This window comes from Homarus americanus, unplaced genomic scaffold (genome assembly GCF_018991925.1).
Source record: "Homarus americanus isolate GMGI-L3 unplaced genomic scaffold, GMGI_Hamer_2.0 scaffold367, whole genome shotgun sequence".
NCBI lineage: Eukaryota > Metazoa > Arthropoda > Malacostraca > Decapoda > Nephropidae > Homarus > Homarus americanus.
Window position 1 is genome coordinate 18,584,996 of NW_024743709.1, and position 20,158 is coordinate 18,605,153.

Consider the following 20,158-nt stretch of genomic DNA (forward strand, 5'->3'; position numbering starts at 1 on the left):
GTATGGGTAGTGGGTATGTTAAGAGAAAGGCGGGTAGCGGGTATACTGGATGAGAAGCAGGTATATAGCGGGGAGATCACAGCAGAGCAACATCTCCCCGCCTCCAGTGTGACGTAACGACCCTCTCCAAAATACCCTAACCGTAAATTCACGTCACCTGCCCCGCAAATTCGTCCACACGCACAGGTAACCGTAACACCTCGCATCAAATCCCTGAATATTACGGTTGTGAGTACGGCCACCGTCCCCGCTGGCTATATTACCATGTTGATGATACGAAGGGTGAGGGTTAGGTTGAGGGTGACGTCGTCCCCTGCCAAGTCTGCATTAGGGGGGGAAGGCTAATGCAGACTCACCCGCTATACCCACGAAGCCTCTCGTATCCACCCTTAACATCCTCACCACACCCGCATCTAGATTTTCATCCTTACCACGCCCACATACAACCTTCCATCCTTACCAAGCCTTACTGACCAAACGCCACACCCAGTCCTTCACCCAAACCACGCCCACACCAAACTATCCATCCTCACCACGCCCAACCCTCCACCCTCCACCACCACCGGGCACATCCTCGCCACACACCATCTGACACACCCTCACCACCATCTGACATCACCACCACCATCTGACACATCATCATCACCACAACCTGACGCACCACCTGGGACATAGGCACCACCACACGATCCACCTTGACCTACCGCGCTACCAAAACAACAGGCAACATGAGAGCTACCAAGACCCGACCCCCCCCCGGCATGAAGCAATCTACACCCGTATTTGGGTGACATCAGCCTCACTACCCAAGAATTTATCTCCCACATTAATCAACACATTTCCATATATATATATATATATATATATATATATATATATATATATATATATATATATATATATATATATATATATATATATATATATATATACATAACCACAGCGCTTGGGAACTTCGTGTTTCTTCTTTCCTTGTGGTTATCAGCATATACCTAGATCACTTGCACCTACAGTGATTTACTTGCATATATATATATATATATATATATATATATATATATATATATATATATATATATATATATATATATATATATATATATATATTAAAACCAGAACTTCTCAAAACTTACCAACCTAACGTTAACCTAACCTAATTTAACTTACCGCTTACCAAACCTAACCTACCCTAAATCAAACCTACTATAACCAAAGAAAACGCTAACCCCGCCCCCCTCCCAGGTAGGGTGTTTAATTATCGCGTGAAATACGTTGGGCTAGTTAACTTCCGGTCAAAAAATACCACACAGACGCACGGACAAACGTACTGTACGTCTGATCGCAAGTAGTGAACTCGTAACAATGGTTTTAAATTAGACAAATTTAGATTTAGGCGTGAAATAGGTAAACACTGGTTTGGAAACAGAGTAGTGGATGAATGGAACAAGTTACCAAATATCATCATTAACTCGAATACGCTGAATAACTTCAAACATAGGTTGGATGCTTATATGAGCAATAGGGGTTGGGTGTAAACGGGACTGCCCAGTATGGGCCAATAGGCCCGCTGCAGTTTCCTCCATTCTTATGTTCTTATGTTCTTATGTCGGGTCGGACGGACGCCCTTGGTCTTATGGGTGTGACTTTTATTAGGTCAGGGAATGAAACCTTGTTACTTGGCGCATTAGGTGGTGAACCAGGTGACGTATTAGGCAGGGAGCGGTGAGTGTTGAGTCAGGTGGTATATTAGGTAGTAAGGTGAGTGGTGAAGCAGGTGGTCGACCAAGCTATGGGCCGCGTGGTGAGGCAGGCGGTGAGCCAAGTTAGGAGCCGCGTGGTGAGGCAGGCGGTGAGCCAAGTTATGAGCCGCGTGGCGAGGCAGGTGGTGAGCCAAGCTATGGGCCGCGTGGTGAGGCAGGTTGTGACCCAAGCTATGGGCCGCATGGTGAGCCAAGCTATGGGCCAAGTGGTGAGGCAGGCGGTGAGCCAAGTTATGAGCCGCGTGGTGAGGCAGGCGGTGAGCCAAGCTATGGGGTGCGTGGTGAGGCAGGCGGTGAGCCAAGTTATGAGCCGCATGGTGAGGCAGGTGGTGAGCCAAGCTATGGGCCGCGTGGTGATACAGGTGGTGGGCTAAGCTATGGGCCGCGTGGTGAGGCAGGTGGTGAGCTGAATGGCAAGGCACAGCTGTACTGGTGGTCGTGTAGCTGACAGGTGTGGGTCACGTAGCACCTTCGCTAAGTACGCCAAGTTAAGAGCCAGGGGATACCCCAAGCAGTAACCCAACCAGCGAGCCAGCTGTTAGGCAGATGGTGTACTATAATCTACTATTGTGAGCCAGATGGCAAACTTGGTCGAGGGCCAAGCGGAGAGCGAGATGGTGCATGTCTGGCCTGGCGTTGAGACAAGTTGTAGTTGTGAACCAGTTGCCAGGATCGGCAGTTAGGTAGGTGGTGGGTCATGCACTGAGCCAGGTGGAGAGCCGGGCAGGTGGCTAGCCAGGCAGCAAAAGGCTCATGAGCCAAATTAAGTGATTACAGGTGTCAGGTGGCGAGCCAGCCAGGTGGTGTTCGTGACACAGCTGGTAGTGATTAACACGAAGCTGTTAACAGACGCCACTGTGGGGGAAATAGTGACTATTGATGATAGTGACACTGTTACCTGCATGGACACCTGTGATGATGAATAATAATGACAGTTATGTTCCTGAAAATAATTTTTCAGTATGGTGAATGGTGATGTTGAAGTGTAGAGTGGTATTTAGTGATGATAACATTGGTGGTAAAAGTCGAGATATAACACAAGATGATGATGGTGAGTACAATGATGATGGTGTAAAATGTAAATGGAAGGTGATGGTGTGCAATGGTTGTGATGATGGTGGATGGAGAGTGATGGTGTAGTAATGATGGTGTAGAGATGTAAGGTAATGGTGTGCTATCGGAGTGATGGTAATGAGAAGAGTGATGATGGCAGATGGAAGGAGGCGACGACTGTAGTGAAGATGGTGATAAATTCAATAAAAGGGTCGTTTTTGGCTATGACAGTTGCCTCGAGTCGCCTAAAAATGATTCAGTAGTCCCCGGGATGAAGCCTCTACTCGTGTGTGCCGTGTGTGCCAGGAACGTTCGCCTGCTGTGCTACTACATCCGTCAGCCTGTACCCGACTGACGAAGCATCAACCTTTGGCCATGATGGTCTTACACCGACCTCGTCCAAGACTGTTCCGCGTATGAAATAAAGACACAGGAACGTTATGTAAGTGACCAGGTAATAGCTTAACAGCCTTCAACAGCTAGTGTAAGACAGAACAGTAACATGACTAAGGGAAGACGCCATCATTCACTAGTAAATACACTGACCACCCCCCTTCAAACCCAGCTAATGATCCTACCTCCTCCCCATCCAGGAGAATGGGTTTGACAAGTGTCCTGCAGAAGGTCCCCAAGACACAGATCACGAGGCGCACGCACAGAGGCTTCCCTGCCTCAGACTAATTTAATCTAGAGAGAAATTTCCCCGCATTTCACCTCCAGAAAACACAACACCTCACACTGCGCAGTATATCAAAACAACATCAAATCGACTGAATTCAATGTTGACATATCGACAGTATACGATGACCCCCTTCTGTTCCAACCCCTTAAAAAAATCAATTGAGCGCTTACTTCTATAAAACAAAAGAAGACATCAGGGCGTACTACACCAAGGTCTCTCTCTCTCTCTCTCTCTCTCTCTCTCTCTCTCTCTCTCTCTCTCTCTCAAATACCCCAAGATGAAAGGCTCAGAAACAAGAGAACGGCGCCCGACTATACTTGTTTTTACTACGAGGAGGAAGCCTACACTATCCATGGAGGTGATGTGCGTCTCTGACAAACTTTCTAAGTCGGGAAGACGATCATATGGGTCATCACTCCCATAAAATAAGTTACAAGGTGCTCATTATCCAACACTCCCCTAGCCATACATGATGCCAAGCTGCTCAATAAATTTCACTGGGGTAGCAGGTAGCCTAAGTTGCTGAACACAGACAGGCAGAGACACGGGCTATCCTATAGACTTACTGTACTGTATAGCGGGGAATAATATATACAAACAGACCAAGTAAACAACACCTTAAGGGAACATTATAGTAAAATTAACAACAGGTATCAATATAAGGCGACTTTTTTTTCTTCATCATAAGAGAGAAAGTTACGATTTTGAGAGCTGTAATTATGGTGTTGTCATGGTGATGATGGTGCGATAGTGTAACAAGGGTATAGTGTATAGTATGAGTACAGATGATGATGATGATAGTGGTGTGTGAATATGGTGAAGATGATGATATAATGTATAGTTAGTTAATGGTGTTAGTGATGGTGATAAGGGTAACTGATGGTGGTGCATTCATGGTAGGAGGAGGGTACAGTGGTACTGAAGTGATGGTGATGATAATGGTAGCGGAGTGTGTTGGAGACAGTGGTGAGGTGTTCCTTGAGAGAGTGTGTTGGAGACAGTGGTGAGGTGTTCCTTGAGAGAGTGTGTTGGAGACAGTGGTGAGGTGTTCCTTGAGAGTGTGTGTTGGAGACAGTGGTGAGGTGTTCCTTGAGGGAGTGTGTTGGAGACAGTGGTGAGGTGTTCCTTGAGAGTGTGTGTTGGAGACAGTGGTGAGGTGTTCCTTGAGAGTGTGTTGGAGACAGTGGTGAGGTGTTCCTTGAGAGAGTGTGTTGGAGACAGTGGTGAGGTGTTCCTTGAGAGAGTGTGTTGGAGACTGTGATATGCTGACCCTTGAGAGAGTGTGTTGGAGACTGTGCTGTGATGTGCTGTTCCTTGAAAGAGTGTGTTGAAAACTGTGATGTGCTGTCCCTCCGTGTGGTGGATTACACTGATAAGAACCACAATAGGAATGGTGGTGAGGTAAACGTGACGGGGGACAAGACTGGGAGAGTTAAATTTAGCCTAATATACTCAACCAGCCAACTTGTATTTTTTTCTTGACATAATCTCTAGAGAACTATTGGTGAAGAAGGGGGAAGAAGAGGATTGAGAGGAGAAGGAGGAAGAGGAGGAGGATGAGGAGGAGTAATAATAATAATTAGTGCAGGTGGTGGTGGTAGTAGTAGCAGTAGTAGTGTTTGTCATATACCAACTGATTTCTCTCATAACCTTAGGGATGACGACCTTAGGTACGCCGAGGAACACTCGTGTACTCGTCAGGGTATTGGTAGATTGAAGACTTTGTGGGAGGAATTTGTTTTTCAAAGATGGAAAAACTAAAAAAAAACTGATGCGCACACACACACACACACGCGCACACACACACACACACACACACACACACACACACACACACACACACACACACACACACACACACACACACACACACACACACACACACACACACACACACACCGCCAGCAAGGTGGGATATGACCCTACTACCAGCAGGCGGCAGCATCACGCGCCCAGATACCGCTGGCACAGGGGGTGGCACTATGACGTCATCACCAGGTAAGACAGTGCCAACTCACTCTCAGATGCCGACGATTGAATATTTAATACCTGGCCGCCCACATACCCTCTTCGCCTCAACCTTCGGGGAATTAATTAATGGTTCTGTGCTTCAACCAGCCAATATCACAGGTACAGTATTCCTCTACAAACTGCCTTACCTAACCTAATGCACAAGATGCTTCTGCCAAACTGGTGATCCTCCCCAACAGCGTAAACACAGAAGAATCTACAATAGCATCTGTTTACCCTCTGTGTCTTTGTGGTGTAAACACTAGCTGCTAGGCCTACCACAACCTGACAGAGGAAATGCTGTTTACATTCACAGATGCAACAACACAAATCACCATTCAAGAAAATCAGAGTCAGCCAGGTTGTCGCACCTACAACAGATTAATAATAATAATAAATAAAGAGTTCCCTAGTAAACTGAATATTAATTGGGCCACTCCTGTCCTTTTTCCAAGTGACAGAACAAATTTCCTTAAACAAACACGAGATGACGATCATACAAGATTAAAAAAAAGTATTCATGTATTTTAGTGTAAATCAAACCAGAAACGCTGCCATTTCATCGATTGGTTCGGCGGGTGTCGGGAGGAGGTCGAAAATATATAGGAATTTATACCTGGTTACTAGGGTGACTACACCTGGTTGGTAGGATGACTATACCTGGTTGCTAGGATGACTACACCTTATTGTTAGGATGACTACACCCAGTATGCCTATATGACATACAGTATATTCAAGTAAATAATTTATATAATCATTTCAAAGACAACTTGAAGACTAAAGACATTCTGTGTAATATATAGAATAACCTCGCCACACCCAGGACATCTTAAGGGTAACAAAGACAATATAATTACACTCAGGAGAACACTAACACACTCGGGACAACACTAACACACTCAGGACAACACTAACACACCCAGGACAACACTAACACACCCAGGACAACACTAACACACCCAGGACAACACTAACACACCCAGGACAACACTAACACACACAGGACAACACTAACACACCCAGGACAACACCAACACACACAACACTAACACACAGGACAACACTAACACACCCAGGACAACACTAACACACCCAGGACAACACTAACACACCCAGGACAACACTAACACACCCAGGACAACACTAACACACACAGGACAACACTAACACACCCAGGACAACACCAACACACCCAGGACAAACACACCCAGGACAACACTAACACACCCAGGACAACACTAACACACACAGGACAACACTAACACACACCAGGACAACACTAACACACTCAGGACAACACTAACACACCCAGAACAACCAGAACAACACTAACACACCGGGACAACACTAACACACTCGGGACAACACTAACACACCGGACAACACTAACACACTCAGGACAACACTAACACACCCAGAACAACCAGAACAACACTAACACACCCGGGACAACACTAACACACTCGGGACAACACTAACACACTCAGGACAACACTAACACACCCAGGACAACACTAACACACCCAGGACAACACTAACACACCCAGGACAACACTAACACACCCAGGACAACACTAACACACACAGGACAACACTAACACACCCAGGACAACACCAACACACCCAGGACACTAATAATAATGGTTGCCCTTGTGTAATGAGGATGGCCGGCCCTAGGGCCACCTAGGCGTGAATTTGTTTAAGGTGTAGAAGCTGTCGCCAACACAACAACCACATCCTGAGTTAACGAGTTGCATGACCCAGTGTCAAGGAATAGCCCGAGAAGACCGGACAACTTGCCAACTGCGCTGACTAACCATTACCCCGGAACATGATCCGCAAATCAATTAACATCCAGGTTCCCAATTACTGCTGGGGAGACAGAGGCAAATGGCGTAAAGAAACTTGCCCAGTAAGATACTGGAGAAGCTAGCATGTAGTAGACTAAATGCCTTCTACAGTGTCAATAACATCCTTACAGACTCTCAGTTTGAATTTAGAGCTAGAAGGTCAACTGAGAGTGCTCTGCTATCCCTTACTAATGACATCTTAAACTCCTTTGATGAAAGTCAGTTCACAGTCGGTATATTCCTGCACCTCTCTAAAGCCTTTGATATTGTCGACCATAACAACCTTCTTTCAGAGCTTGAACATTACGGCGTTAAGGGCTTATCCCAAAATTGGTTTACCTCATATCTAACACGAAGCAGTATGTCTCCTATAAGAATCATCAAACTGCCTTCTCACCAATTTTGCATGGCATCCCTCAAGGCTCCATTCTTGGTCCTGCACTGTTCTTATTGTACCTAAACGACATAGTCCACGCCAGCACATTCATAAAATACAACTTATTTGCAAACGGTAGTAATCTCGATGCCAGCAACTCAATTCAGATCTCCATTCCTTGATGAGAACGATGAACAATGAATTGACTAAAGTCAGGACCTGGGTAATATGTAATAAACTGACCTTAAACCTCGAAAAAACCCACAACACAATATTTCACAGAAGGAAAACCTACCCCCAGATTTGAACCCCCTGTACCTTGGTAATACACTCATCAAGCGTGAAAAAAATACTAATTTCCTCGGAGTTATTGTTGATGAGAAACTTAGCTTGAGAAACCACACACAAGCCATTCACAGCAAAGTCAATAAACAGTGCGGTATCCTGTATCACACTCGTCAGTCACTCACTCTTGCAGCAATGAAAGAAATCTATCATGATCTTGTTTACCAACACCTGATACCATGTCACACACTATGGGGGGGGGCCTCTGGCGCTTCAAAAACACAACTTCTGATTACTGCACAGAAGAGGGTTGTGCAGAAAATGACCTACTTGAAAAAAAAATATATCACACTGACGAACAGTTTGCTAAACTGAAAATGTTAAAATTCGAGGAAATTAACATCTACTGCTTTGCCCTATTTGTTTACAAATCTGTCAAGCACTTGATTGACTATAATTATCCCCAGTTCCGGAATAATCAGAGATACAACTTTAGAAACCCAGAGCTACTAAGACCTCAGTCCCAGACCCCCATAAAATATCAAGGTGTGAAGGTGTGGAACAACTTACCCCCACCCATCCCAGCAAAGACTACGCTCCCTTCCTTTAAATCATCTCTTAAAAAATATCTATTGTCCAAATAATAATATTTTTGTAATACCTACTTTATATTCCTGCTTTTATTGTACCACCAAAACCGTTATCATAATTGTTATGTAGACAGATAGAAAATACCACTGCAATAATCATAGTTGCCGACTAGACATGATACTGACAGCTCCTTCCTCTTGTTCCACCTTATACAACCCATGTTGTATTGCTTCCCTCCTTATAATATTTATATACTGATATGTTCTTACTACCACCATGTTAAGTGTACTATTCCAGATGATACTAAATGTTACATAACACCTCCTTGAGATAAATGTACAGTATATAATCAGATGCTTTCAAGAGAGCTCAGACTCTCAACTGGCTCAGCCATGTTAATATTGTTATTATTATCCACTCTGTATCTGTGTTTTTCTGGCTAAATAAACTGTATCAATATCAACACACCCAGGACAACGATAGCACACTCTTGACATGGTTAGTGTAGGGGCGCCACAAGAGAGGTGATACGTTTAAGGCAAGATCAATGATGTTACCTGTGGCCTTATGGCACCCACCCACCCCCCAGCCAAAACAGCGAGAACCTGTGGCACTACTGATCACACACACACACACACACACACACACACACACACACACACACACGATTACGCTACTCCATCGGATTTTTGGTTGTATTTCTTAGGGCGGAGGGGAAGAAGTGAGAAAGGGAAGAGAAAGGGAAGAAGGGAGAGGAAGAGGAGGAGGGGGAAGAAGGAGAGGAGGAGGAGGAGGCAGGGGGAAGAAGGGAGAGGAGGAGGAGGCAGGGGGAAGAAGGAGAGAGAGAGAGAGGGGGAGGTAGAGAGGGAGGAGAAGGAGGGGGGGCGATAGGAGAGGGGGAAGAGGGGAAAGAATGGAGAGGGGGAAAAGAGGAGGATGGGAGAGAGTATGTGTCGTAAGTAACAACCTTGTAGTGAGGGAGGAAGGTGAGGTGAGGTGAGAGGGAGGGTACACAGGAGGAGCTAGGCGCGCTTGGCCCTTAGATTACAACGTGACCTAACGCCTCTCTGCTGGCCGCCTCCTGACCAGCTCCTCTCTCATTGAGTGATGCCGCCTCCCCTCCCCTCCCCCCGCTCTCCCTGGTGATTATACCGTGAAAACATTCCCTATTTCACGCAGATTATAAGATGCCGCCATTACGTCCTCCTCCTTGTTATCACATATTCTGCCCGGTTAGATACGCTACATTATATCACATTCATCCCTAACTGCGAAGGACTACCTGGAAAATAAAAAATGGTTGACCTTCATTTAAATAATTATATGTTATTAACATTTTTCGTAGCCTTCCGACCCATTAATATATGTGTCGGTAAGTCCCAAGTTTGTGGATGACATTAATACTGAAGATTCCATGACAGGGTAAAGTAGTTAACACACAAGGCAATTTGCACGAATAGATTAACCTTCCTCCTTCTCCCTACCCCACCACGGCCTCTCTGACAACGGTGTCCATCATGTATTGGAGGGAGGGAGGGAGGGAGGCAACAGTACCACCAGTGTGTTACTCTCACTTATAAAAGACTATTACGTTATCAACTCTCACACTACACTCGAAGTAAGACCCAACGCACGCGGGGTCATGGCCTTGAACGACCACATTTTAATCCCCCTAGAAAATGTAGCAGATTTAGAGGCTGTCCCGAACACTTTGACCTATTCTTCTTACACGAGCAATGCTGGAAACACACATACTAAGTTTTATCATCATCATCATCAACACTAACATTATTATTAGTAGTAGTGGTATCATTATCATCATTGTTGTTATTAGTAGTAGTGGTATCATTATCATCATTGTTGTTATTAGTAGTAGTGGTATCATTATCATCATTGTTGTTAGTGCGATAGATGCAGGATAGACTCTACCTACCCCGTACCACAGTAACATACCAGAGAATGCGTCGTATTAAGTCACACGTTAGCCATATCTGATACAACTATAACCCAGGTGTCCCATAAACGTTTTACTAAATGTTTGTCTCTTTACATAAGTGTCACCAATAGTGTTAAAAAAAAAGTGATTGTTACAGTGTTTACCTAGTTATAATCGCTTCCGTACTGCACCATGGGAGTACAGGAAACATATTCTAATCTCTCTCTCTCTCTCTCTCTCTCTCTCTCTCTCTCTCTCTCTCTCCACATTGTTTACGTATCCACCTACTGTCACATGTTGCCAAGCAGCTGCGTTGTCGCTGTATACACAAAACACACTACTGCCAAGACTCACCTGCAAAGAAAGACAAAATATTAATTAACGAGGATATACCTGTTAAATACAACAAAAGTAACATGGAAACACCTGTTAAAAAAGCAAACAATAATTAACGAGGATATACCTGGTAAACAATGACAAACAAAACAAAATTAACATGGAAATACCTGTTAAAAAGCAAACAATAAATCACAAGGAAACACCTGGTAAACAATGTCAAACACTTAGGGACGAGCATCATGCAGACAGTGATAAATGGCCCAATTTGCATACTGACGCAAGTAAAAGTTGGAGAGGGCCACAACTCTCTCTCATTACTGTTTGTTAATTATTATTGCGAGTTCTTCCCATTATTTATTTTATACTTTGTCTGTGTGAATTATTATGTATATGAGAGAGAGAGAGAGAGAGAGAGAGAGAGAGAGAGAGAGAGAGAGAGAGAGAGAGAGAGAGAGAGAGAGAGAGAGAGAGAGAGAGAGAGAGAGAGAGAGAGAGAGAGAGAGAGAGAGAGAGAGAGAGAGAGAAGAGGAGGAGAGAGAGAGAGAGAGAGAGAGAGAGAGAGAGGTGTGTGTGTGTGTGTGTGCCAAAACCTGATGGCATACGGGAGGAGGACTGAGGTGAGAAGATGAAGAGGGAGGGAGGGAAACACTCAACCAAGGAGATAGAGCTCAGCAGGCAGTTCACCGTGGCGTGTTAGAGAGTCATTAGCGACAGTGTAAAAAGTGCCAAGGAGGAGAAAAAGCAAGGAGGGTGTTGGTAGGTGGGCCGGATAACAGTAATTACACGTTATTTATGAGGTGATAACAGTCGAACTACCTTGAAGGACCTTACATAGCGACGTTCCCTAGTTTATTGTCACACGCTAGTTTTGTTTTTGTAACTTTTATATTTTCAACATTTAATGCATTTATCTTGGTAAATATTTAAGGTGTGAGTCGATGAATGAGGAGATGTGTTGGGATGGGTGTTAGGTGTGGTGCTGGTGGTGCTGGGTGGGTGTTAGGTGTGGTGCTGGTGGTGCTGGGTGGTGGTGCTGGGTGGTGGTGCTGGTGGTGCTGGTGGGTGTTAGGTGTGGTGCTGGTGGTGCTGGGTGGGTGTTAGGTGTGGGGTGCTGGGTGGTGGTGCTGGTGGTGTGGCACAGCTGAGATAATATACCTGTATTGGGTAACATCTCGCCCTGCCTTACGTCATTAACACCACGTCCTCCTTCCCTCCCACGCACCACAATACCACGCCTTCGCCCACGTTACGACACCACGCCCTCCCTCACACTACCACACCTTCGCCCACGTTACGACACCCCGCCCTCCCTCACACACCACACTACCACGCCTTCGCCCACGTTACGACACCACGCCCTCCCTCACACACCACACTACCACGCCTTCGCCCACGTTACGACACCACGCCCTCCATCACAAACATTCATAACCTTTGAAATACCTAATCAAACATCATTCAAACAGAAAAGAATTAAGCATTTCATTCAATCATCTTATCTATTTACACATACAATTCTTCACTTGGTCGTTAAGAAAATGTGTAAACTATCGGTGATGGACCAACATCTGCTTGGTTACTGTGCATCATAGTAGGAAATGACTGGTAGACAGGGAAAACATATTAATTAGAGACAGTCAGAGATAAGTAACTGAGAGTTGGTCATAAGCTGTGACATGACGAGATGGTCTCCGAGGGCATGACAAAAAGTTCTCTTAAGTGGGTGAGTGAGTGAGTCAGTTAGTCAGTCAGGCTTGGTATTCAAAAGACTTATCTGATGTGGCTAAATATTGATGAGTTAAGAAGGCTGGAGGAGAAAGTTGGTGCGTCACTAGGGAGGTAGTGGAGGCATGGGGAGATGGGGTGAGGGAGATGAAGAGTGAAGATGCTGTACCAACTAACAGTGTGTAAAATGAAGCTGTGAATATCTCCCCAGACACTCTTCTACCCTACCCCCCCCCCCCAACCACACATCAGTGAGTGACACACGTGAGGGAGACACAACAACACCCCCTGGACAGGTACACATACAGTGACACACGTACCTGGTGTAAGTCACGGCCGCCACACATGGAGTCACAACCTCAAGAGACACACAAACTCTTCACCAACACGAATAAGACAAAATAAAACGAACAAATACTCTTAAAAAATATTAATGGTGTTTGTAAATGAAATAATAACGAGTATTTTATTAAAAGATAAGGAGAAGATGGAAAAAGAAGAGGAAGCTGAGGTCTGGCAACGACTGGAGAGGGGCCGGGCATCAGTGGGTATAAATACAGGACCTATTAGTGAGTGTCCCCGGTGCAGCGTGGACAGTGATCCCCTGCACTACGCTTCACCCTCACACCAAGGACTCTAACACCCTGTATCTTCACTACCTCAACCATCACACAAAGATGAAATATATTGCATTAGAATGTGATTCCATCTTGAAGGTGCGATACAAGTGAATGGAAATAAAGTCTCAGGAAAAAAGTCACAATTTTGGCTAGAATAAAGAGAGGAATTAAGCCACTTTTTTCCCCTGGTACTTTTTTCCCGACACTCAAGATAAGTGGTGGGGGAGGGTGGGGGTTTTGATGTTACTACGAGATTTCGATTCACACAATGACAATATTTCTTGTAACGAGACACAGAACAGGAGATGTGATGGTAAATTAGTTGATAAAACATTATCCTATTACTATATAAAATATATATTTGTCTCTTGCATATCGTTATTGTATATAATCCTCATATTACTATTCGTATATTGTAGTTTAATATCGTTATTACAATATTTAAATCTAAAGCTTGGACTACAACCAACTCGCCTCCTGACCACATAACACACCAACAAAGCTTTCATTCAAGTTATTTTTAATCACTGGGCTTAAAATACCTTAAATACGGACAATTTCATTTACTTACACCAAGACACACAAACAACACGTGAAGGTAGAGCCCGACAGTTACTACCCCTCAAGTTTACGTGTCGAGAGTATAAACCAATTTTCAACTTCAATGAAAATTTTGCCCTTCTAGCTTCCTGTTTTAGTCCATTTTTATGGTTGATTCCTACGAAGACTTAAGGACAACTTCCGGAACCCTCCAGAACACCTCGAGCTTCCACCTTAAAGTGAGACCTTTTTACTTCAGGTGTATCCAGTAGATCCCTGTCCTGGTCTGAACACCCCTCTCTCCCCTGACCCATAAGACCGGGTACAGTCGAGGTCAAAAGTTCGCTCCCGCCCAAAATGAAACGGCATCGACCCCAAATGAGATGAAATAGTCAGGTAAGTCAGTTCGGAGACTCCTACCTGTGACTCAGTTTAACCACGGGGAGCGAACTTTTGTCCTCGACTGTACAATAGGCCTCATAAATATCTTCCTGTGTCCACCAGTGTAGGCCGATAGCCGCACACATTTCTGAACCGTCCAGGCAGCAGGAAGAGGGACCAGTTACCGCAGGGACAGGTTGGTGAGATACCTGAACCTTCTTCTTACATCTCCATCAAGTGTTAAGCTTCATCCAATCTTCTATCTCAACTCTTATCTCCAGGTCTATTTAAAACTAAATTATCTTTGTAACCTAACAGGTGACACCACAGCTGCCAGTGCGACAACGTGGACGGGGACGCGACGTAATAGTCACTTGACTCACCATCGTGCCAACAATAATGACAGCCTACCCGGGGACGCGACGTAATAGTCACTTGACTCACCATCGTGCCAACAATAATGACAGCCTACCCGGTATTAATCACAACATAACGAGGCTAACCAAGAAAAAAATCAAGCGTATCTCCGAAAACTAATCATCTGTGTAAAAAGCAATGACATATAAACGTTGAATTGTGATGAAAGATAAAACAACAATACGACGAAGTTACAACCATACTACACAGCCGACACAGAGGGACAACATAATGAACCTCTGCCAGGCGAGGACCAGAGCCAGGGGGAGAGAACTATGCTGTACTTTATTTCTGAACGTCCTAGAGTGACGGACAACGTGGTCATTCATCTCATCACTACAAGCTATTAATTAACGGCAGGACACACACAGCTGGAAGTAGACAGCGGTACTCTCGTGTTGGCCAGCCAGGCACCTTAACCCCAGCACTTAATACAACAGTCTCCACACCGAGGGCATGTTACCGAATACCTTACTCTTTGGCTGTCTCCATAATTAAATCTCCGTGTTGTAAACTGTACATATTTCCTGGTGATGGTCAACTCGACGCCGGCACAGGTAGTGAGGGGAGGCCCATCACCCCCTCACCCCGCCAGCAGTTGGTATGCCATCCCGGGAGGTCCATCCCCCTAGCAACCAACACCTCAACAAAGGTATACTTATTACCACGTCCAGTGTCTTCATTTATAAGGAACACCCCGTGAAACTGACACCCCCCCCCCTCCACACACACAAGCGATAAACACGTCATGCTTGCTGCCTTAATAAGTACTTATATAATCCTCAATGTTATTAGCTCCGTGAAGCAACAAACTAAAATTTCTATCAATAAATAATTCTCGACTGCTTAATTCACTCTTAGTGTTTAATACGAATAATTATCTGCCGCTTATCTATAAATTATTTCAACTTCATTAAATATAAAATATACTGGACACTACACAGGGGTGTCTGATAATGACAAGCTGTAAACTGCTAATTATGCCTTGCCTCCCTGCTGAACACACTAAATTACAACATTATTATCCAACAAGTAAAACTATAGGGTACTTATATTTAATTATTGGCTTCATGAAGGATACAATTAACATGTGAAACAATCGTTTACAAAATATAAATAAACACAATTCTGGTGAAATAAACAACAAAAATATTAACCTCATACAATATCACAAAAACAATATATGTATGATTACCAACTAAAAGAAACAGAACCTAATACTGCGCTTAACAACTGCTTCAGGATCCCCGCCTCCAGGAGCCTTCACTGGGAGACGGAATCTAACTTACAAGTGTTAAAACGAATCTAGGAAGAATAAAAATCTCACAGCAGAAAACCACCTCACTTAACTTAACCTAGCCTAACCTAACCTACTAACAAAGCCAAAATAGTGATCCCCGTCACCGTTAAAACAATTGCTCACAGCCAGCGGGGCGATCTGTGAGTTCTTGGTCATCAGTCGACAGATCTTGACCCAAACCCTAAGTGTCGAGGAACATCAGCTACAAATCGAATATTAAGGTTTAGAGGCGAGACCAAAAAGTGTTCGATAAGCGGAAACTATTCCTTCGTGAGGAATGAAAGGATGAACAGCAAGTCACTACAAAGTTTAGTTCTCGAAATTAGATATTTTTTACACACCGAGTGACTTGTAACTTAAGCCGGTAAGCGATGCCAAATAATATAACACATGTCTTGCTGGTCAGACCCCGGGACTTATACCTTAAAGATTGAAGGTAACACTATAATGCGATCAACAGTTAAGACGTAAACATTGATAATCGACACGTCACCATCCTCGACGCATTTTGGCCCAGGTATAAACGATACAATTCCTGTTCTTAAATAAATACACAGCACATTAAAAACTAGACATGTCATCGTACAACAACACCGACGGGTAACAAAATGTATCACATTGTGACGATCAACATAATACTATCATAAACAAGCAACAGCTTAACTAGGAAGTGCGGGGAGACAAAGACCTTGTGAAGTGCTTTTGCCACACAGCTGACAGTTCCCAAGGCGAAAGAGGGCCCTCCACCCATGAGCCTTACCGACCCTGCCTCACCTGTTTCTTCTCCACCTAACTGTGAACACTCTTCTGGACACAGGACGCAATATATGGTAAGTGTGCAGGAGCAAAAATATCGGATCATATGAAGATTAGACACCCCAAACTTATTTCATTTGAAGATAAACATACTAAAGCTATCGGAGGAGCTTCCAGACCTGGGGCAGACACAAAGACAACTCGACCCCTGACACGAGTACCGGGCAATTTAATGAGGATTTACGACCAGTGTTAATGGTGATGCGAGCTGTTGTGAGGTATGCGTGTGGTGACCCTGGCCAGAAGCACCGCCATGACTGTGTGTGTGGTGACCCTGGCCAGGAACATCACCATGACTGTGTGTGTTTGTGTGGGGCGTAACCTGTCTTTATTGACTCTCCACACATCTCTAATTCTCCCTAATACCACAACACCACCTCCTGAACCCCCTACCAACACCGTCTGAACCTCCCGCCAACACTGGGATAACATTATCTAACGTAGAAGTATTCTGTTCTTACATCTCAGAGTATTCCAATTCAAAACCCTTTACCCTGGCACAATAGTACAGGTACAGGTGTAGTAGCGATCTCCATAACGCATTAGTCCCGACTGGTCAGCTGGGAGTGTTTAGCTCCCGTCTATCATACGCCTGGGTGACTACCAGAGATACAATCAGCGGCTGGCAGCGCTGCCCTCGTGTACAACCATGACAGGCTTCATGTCTGAACACTAGTACAGCGCTCCTAGCTAATGATTGTATCACTGGGATATGATCGACGGTGCTTAAATACCTCTGGCTTATCTACGAGTACTAGAACACGATCATAATAAGATGCTGCAGCCTGTGGCTTTGGTCGTGCGCTACTGACTTATTATGGTGTGTTCATTTAAGAGTGGTGTCTTAAACAATATATGAATATCAATTAACCATGGTGCCATCCTCGTATGAGAAGGCTGGCGACCACGGTCCCCACTCCTAACATTTTTCTAAAGAATAATTCACCTATATTATATTATTAATATTTCATAACACTAAAGCAGTATTTTCCTTCCTATTAAGCACGACAGTACAACAATGATTATTTACACCAGAACCTAACGTACTGGGAGCGTCTAGTGAGGCTGTACTTACTGCTCGCTAACTGCCACACAAAATAAACACAAGGCGTGATCTCCGACCCAAGTGGAAACATTTATAGCTACCTAGTGAGTGACACGACACAGTAAGTAAACTCAACCCTGAGTGATGTAGCAGTGAGATTAATGAAAAGTAAATAAAGATGATGCCCTCAGTGGTGGAATGTTCAGTACACTGTCGATTAGTTAAGAACCAACACCGGGTATCATGGCCAGGCTCATACTGCTGTTCAAGAGATGTTCATACATTTCTTTATAGCATATCTTGTATATAACCCGGACTAAATATTTGGAAGGTTAAGAAAATAGAGATAGAGGAGTGAAGGTGAACACTGGGCTACAGAAGGTACACACAGTGAGGGTGAACACTGGGCTACAGAAGGTACACACAGTGAGGGTGAACACTGGGCTACAGAAGGTACACACAGTGAGGGTGAACACTGGGCTACAGAAGGTACACAGTGAGGAGGGTGAACACTGGGCTACAGAGGTACACACAGTGAGGGTGAACACTACAGAAGGTACACACAGTGAAGGTGAACACTGGGCTACAGAAGGTACACACAGTGAAGGTGAACACTGGGCTACAGAAGGTACACACAGTGAAGGTGAACACTGGGCTACAGAAGGTACACACAGTGAAGGTGAACACTGGGCTACAGAAGGTACACACAGTGAAGGTGAACACTGGGCTACAGAAGGTACACACAGTGAAGGTGAACACTGGGCTACAGAAGGTACACACAGTGAGGGTGAACACTGGGCTACAGAAGGTACACACAGTGAAGGTGAACACTGGGCTACAGAAGGTACACACAGTGAAGGTGAACACTGGGCTACAGAAGGTACACACAGTGAAACACTGGTACAGAACACTGAGGGTGAACACTACAGAAGGTACACACAGAGGTGAACACTGAGCTACAGAAGGTACACACAGTGAGGGTGAACACTGGGCTACAGAAGGTACACACAGTGAGGGTGAACACTGGTACAGAAGTGAGGGTGAACACTGACAGAACACTGGGCTACAGAACACACAGTGAGGGTGAACACTGGGCTACAGAAGGTGAACACTGGGCTACAGAAGGTACACACAGTGAGGGTGAACACTGGGCTACAGAAGGTACACACAGTGAAGGTGAACACTGGGCTACAGAAGGTACACACAGCCACAGGCAGTACTCGTGACACAGATACATCAGATAATGTGCTGTGATGAACAACCATCAAGTATCGTGACATCTTTTAGTGTGTCGTCAATTGTCATACGTCAGCCTACCTTATAAAGCTGGTGTGTGTGTGTGTGTGTGTGTGTGTGTGTGTGTACAGGATTCTGCCCACCATCTAAGATGTATTACTTATACTCTCTTAATTTGAGGCTCTAGTGTGGTGGAGGCTCATGACCTGACCTCATATGATCACTATAAATTGTCTCATGTTGAGTTACAGACATATACTGATGATACTGTAACATTACGACTGTGATAAATGAAGACCTGTTAAATAACTATAACGAGGATGGCGGCCTGGCCACCACTCCTTTCTTTCACTGCTGCAGGAGGCGTGTTGTTCCCCAGCAGCGTACACCCTCACAACAACGCACTGTTTCACAAACCCCCATAACTAACTATACCATCAGACTGCTTATACAACTCTTAAATTTATAGCGCCATTAACATCAGAGCAAATAATGGTCGCCAGTGGTGGTACACAAGGCTGCTAGGTGGTGCAGTGCACGGAGGTGACCGTGCACTTTAATTAACGCACACCTTCCCCTTTACCTCCCCCTAACCCTTCCCACTGACCTGGTCTCTTTATTATAAACCCGTCCCTTTTAACCTCTCTGACGTGTATGTTTCCGCCTGGTTCATCGTAACCATATAAAGTTCACTTAAAATACGTGAATAATCTCTCTGCATGACTACCAGCTCACACGGTGGCAGCGCACTGAGAGCACCTGGCGGGTACTGTCCACCTGTCAGGGCGCCTCCCCAGTTAGACCTCCCGCAATGTCTTTTATTCCACCAGCCACTCAGGCGTGGCCGGGTCTCCCCACTCCTTTGGTCCCTATCTTCATGCACCTCCTCCATACTTCCCTGGTGAGTATAGACCAGCACCACCCCTCTACAGTTCCCTGATGAGTATAGACCAGCACCTCCCCTCTAACAGTTCCCTGACGAGTATAGACCAGCAACTCGCACACCAGACCATACAGTATTACAGTTCAACTTTATTACTGTACAACCCATGTTGTACTGCTCCCCCATTATACTTATGTCTTTCAATTCCACTGTAATTTATATATATATATATATATATATATATATATATATATATATATATATATATATATATATATATATATATATACAATCAACACCTCAACCCGCCAGG

General features: G+C 44.7%; 2 protein-coding genes across 2 annotated transcripts in view; both read right to left on the reverse strand.

Moving 5' to 3' along the window:
- The window catches only part of LOC121877302, a 31,503-nt gene extending 18,549 nt beyond the window's left edge, over positions 1 to 12,954 (reverse strand). Inside the window, exons 1-2 of the mRNA XM_042382979.1 lie at positions 12,928 to 12,954; positions 10,832 to 10,897 (exon numbers count right to left, since the gene is read on the reverse strand). Of these exons, the coding sequence (XP_042238913.1) occupies positions 10,832 to 10,897; positions 12,928 to 12,954 (93 nt within the window). The remainder of the gene's footprint in view (positions 1 to 10,831; positions 10,898 to 12,927) is intronic.
- Positions 12,955 to 18,206: 5,252 nt separating this feature from the next.
- On the reverse strand, positions 18,207 to 19,006 carry LOC121877303. The gene is made up of 2 exons (XM_042382981.1): positions 18,779 to 19,006; positions 18,207 to 18,623 (listed from the first exon to the last, which is right to left on the reverse strand). The coding sequence occupies exons 1-2, from the start codon at positions 19,004 to 19,006 to the stop codon at positions 18,207 to 18,209; spliced, it is 645 nt and encodes a 214-aa protein (XP_042238915.1).
- Positions 19,007 to 20,158: the final 1,152 nt, after the last annotated feature.

Coding starts and splice junctions, on each gene's coding strand:
- LOC121877303 (XM_042382981.1), bottom strand. CDS start 19,006: ATGTCACGATACTTGATGGTTGTTCATCACAGCACATTATCTGATGTA. Junction 18,624..18,778: donor GTTCTGTAGCCCAGTGTTCT/GTCAGTGTTCAC, acceptor GTTCTGTACCAG/TGTTTCACTGTGTGTACCTT.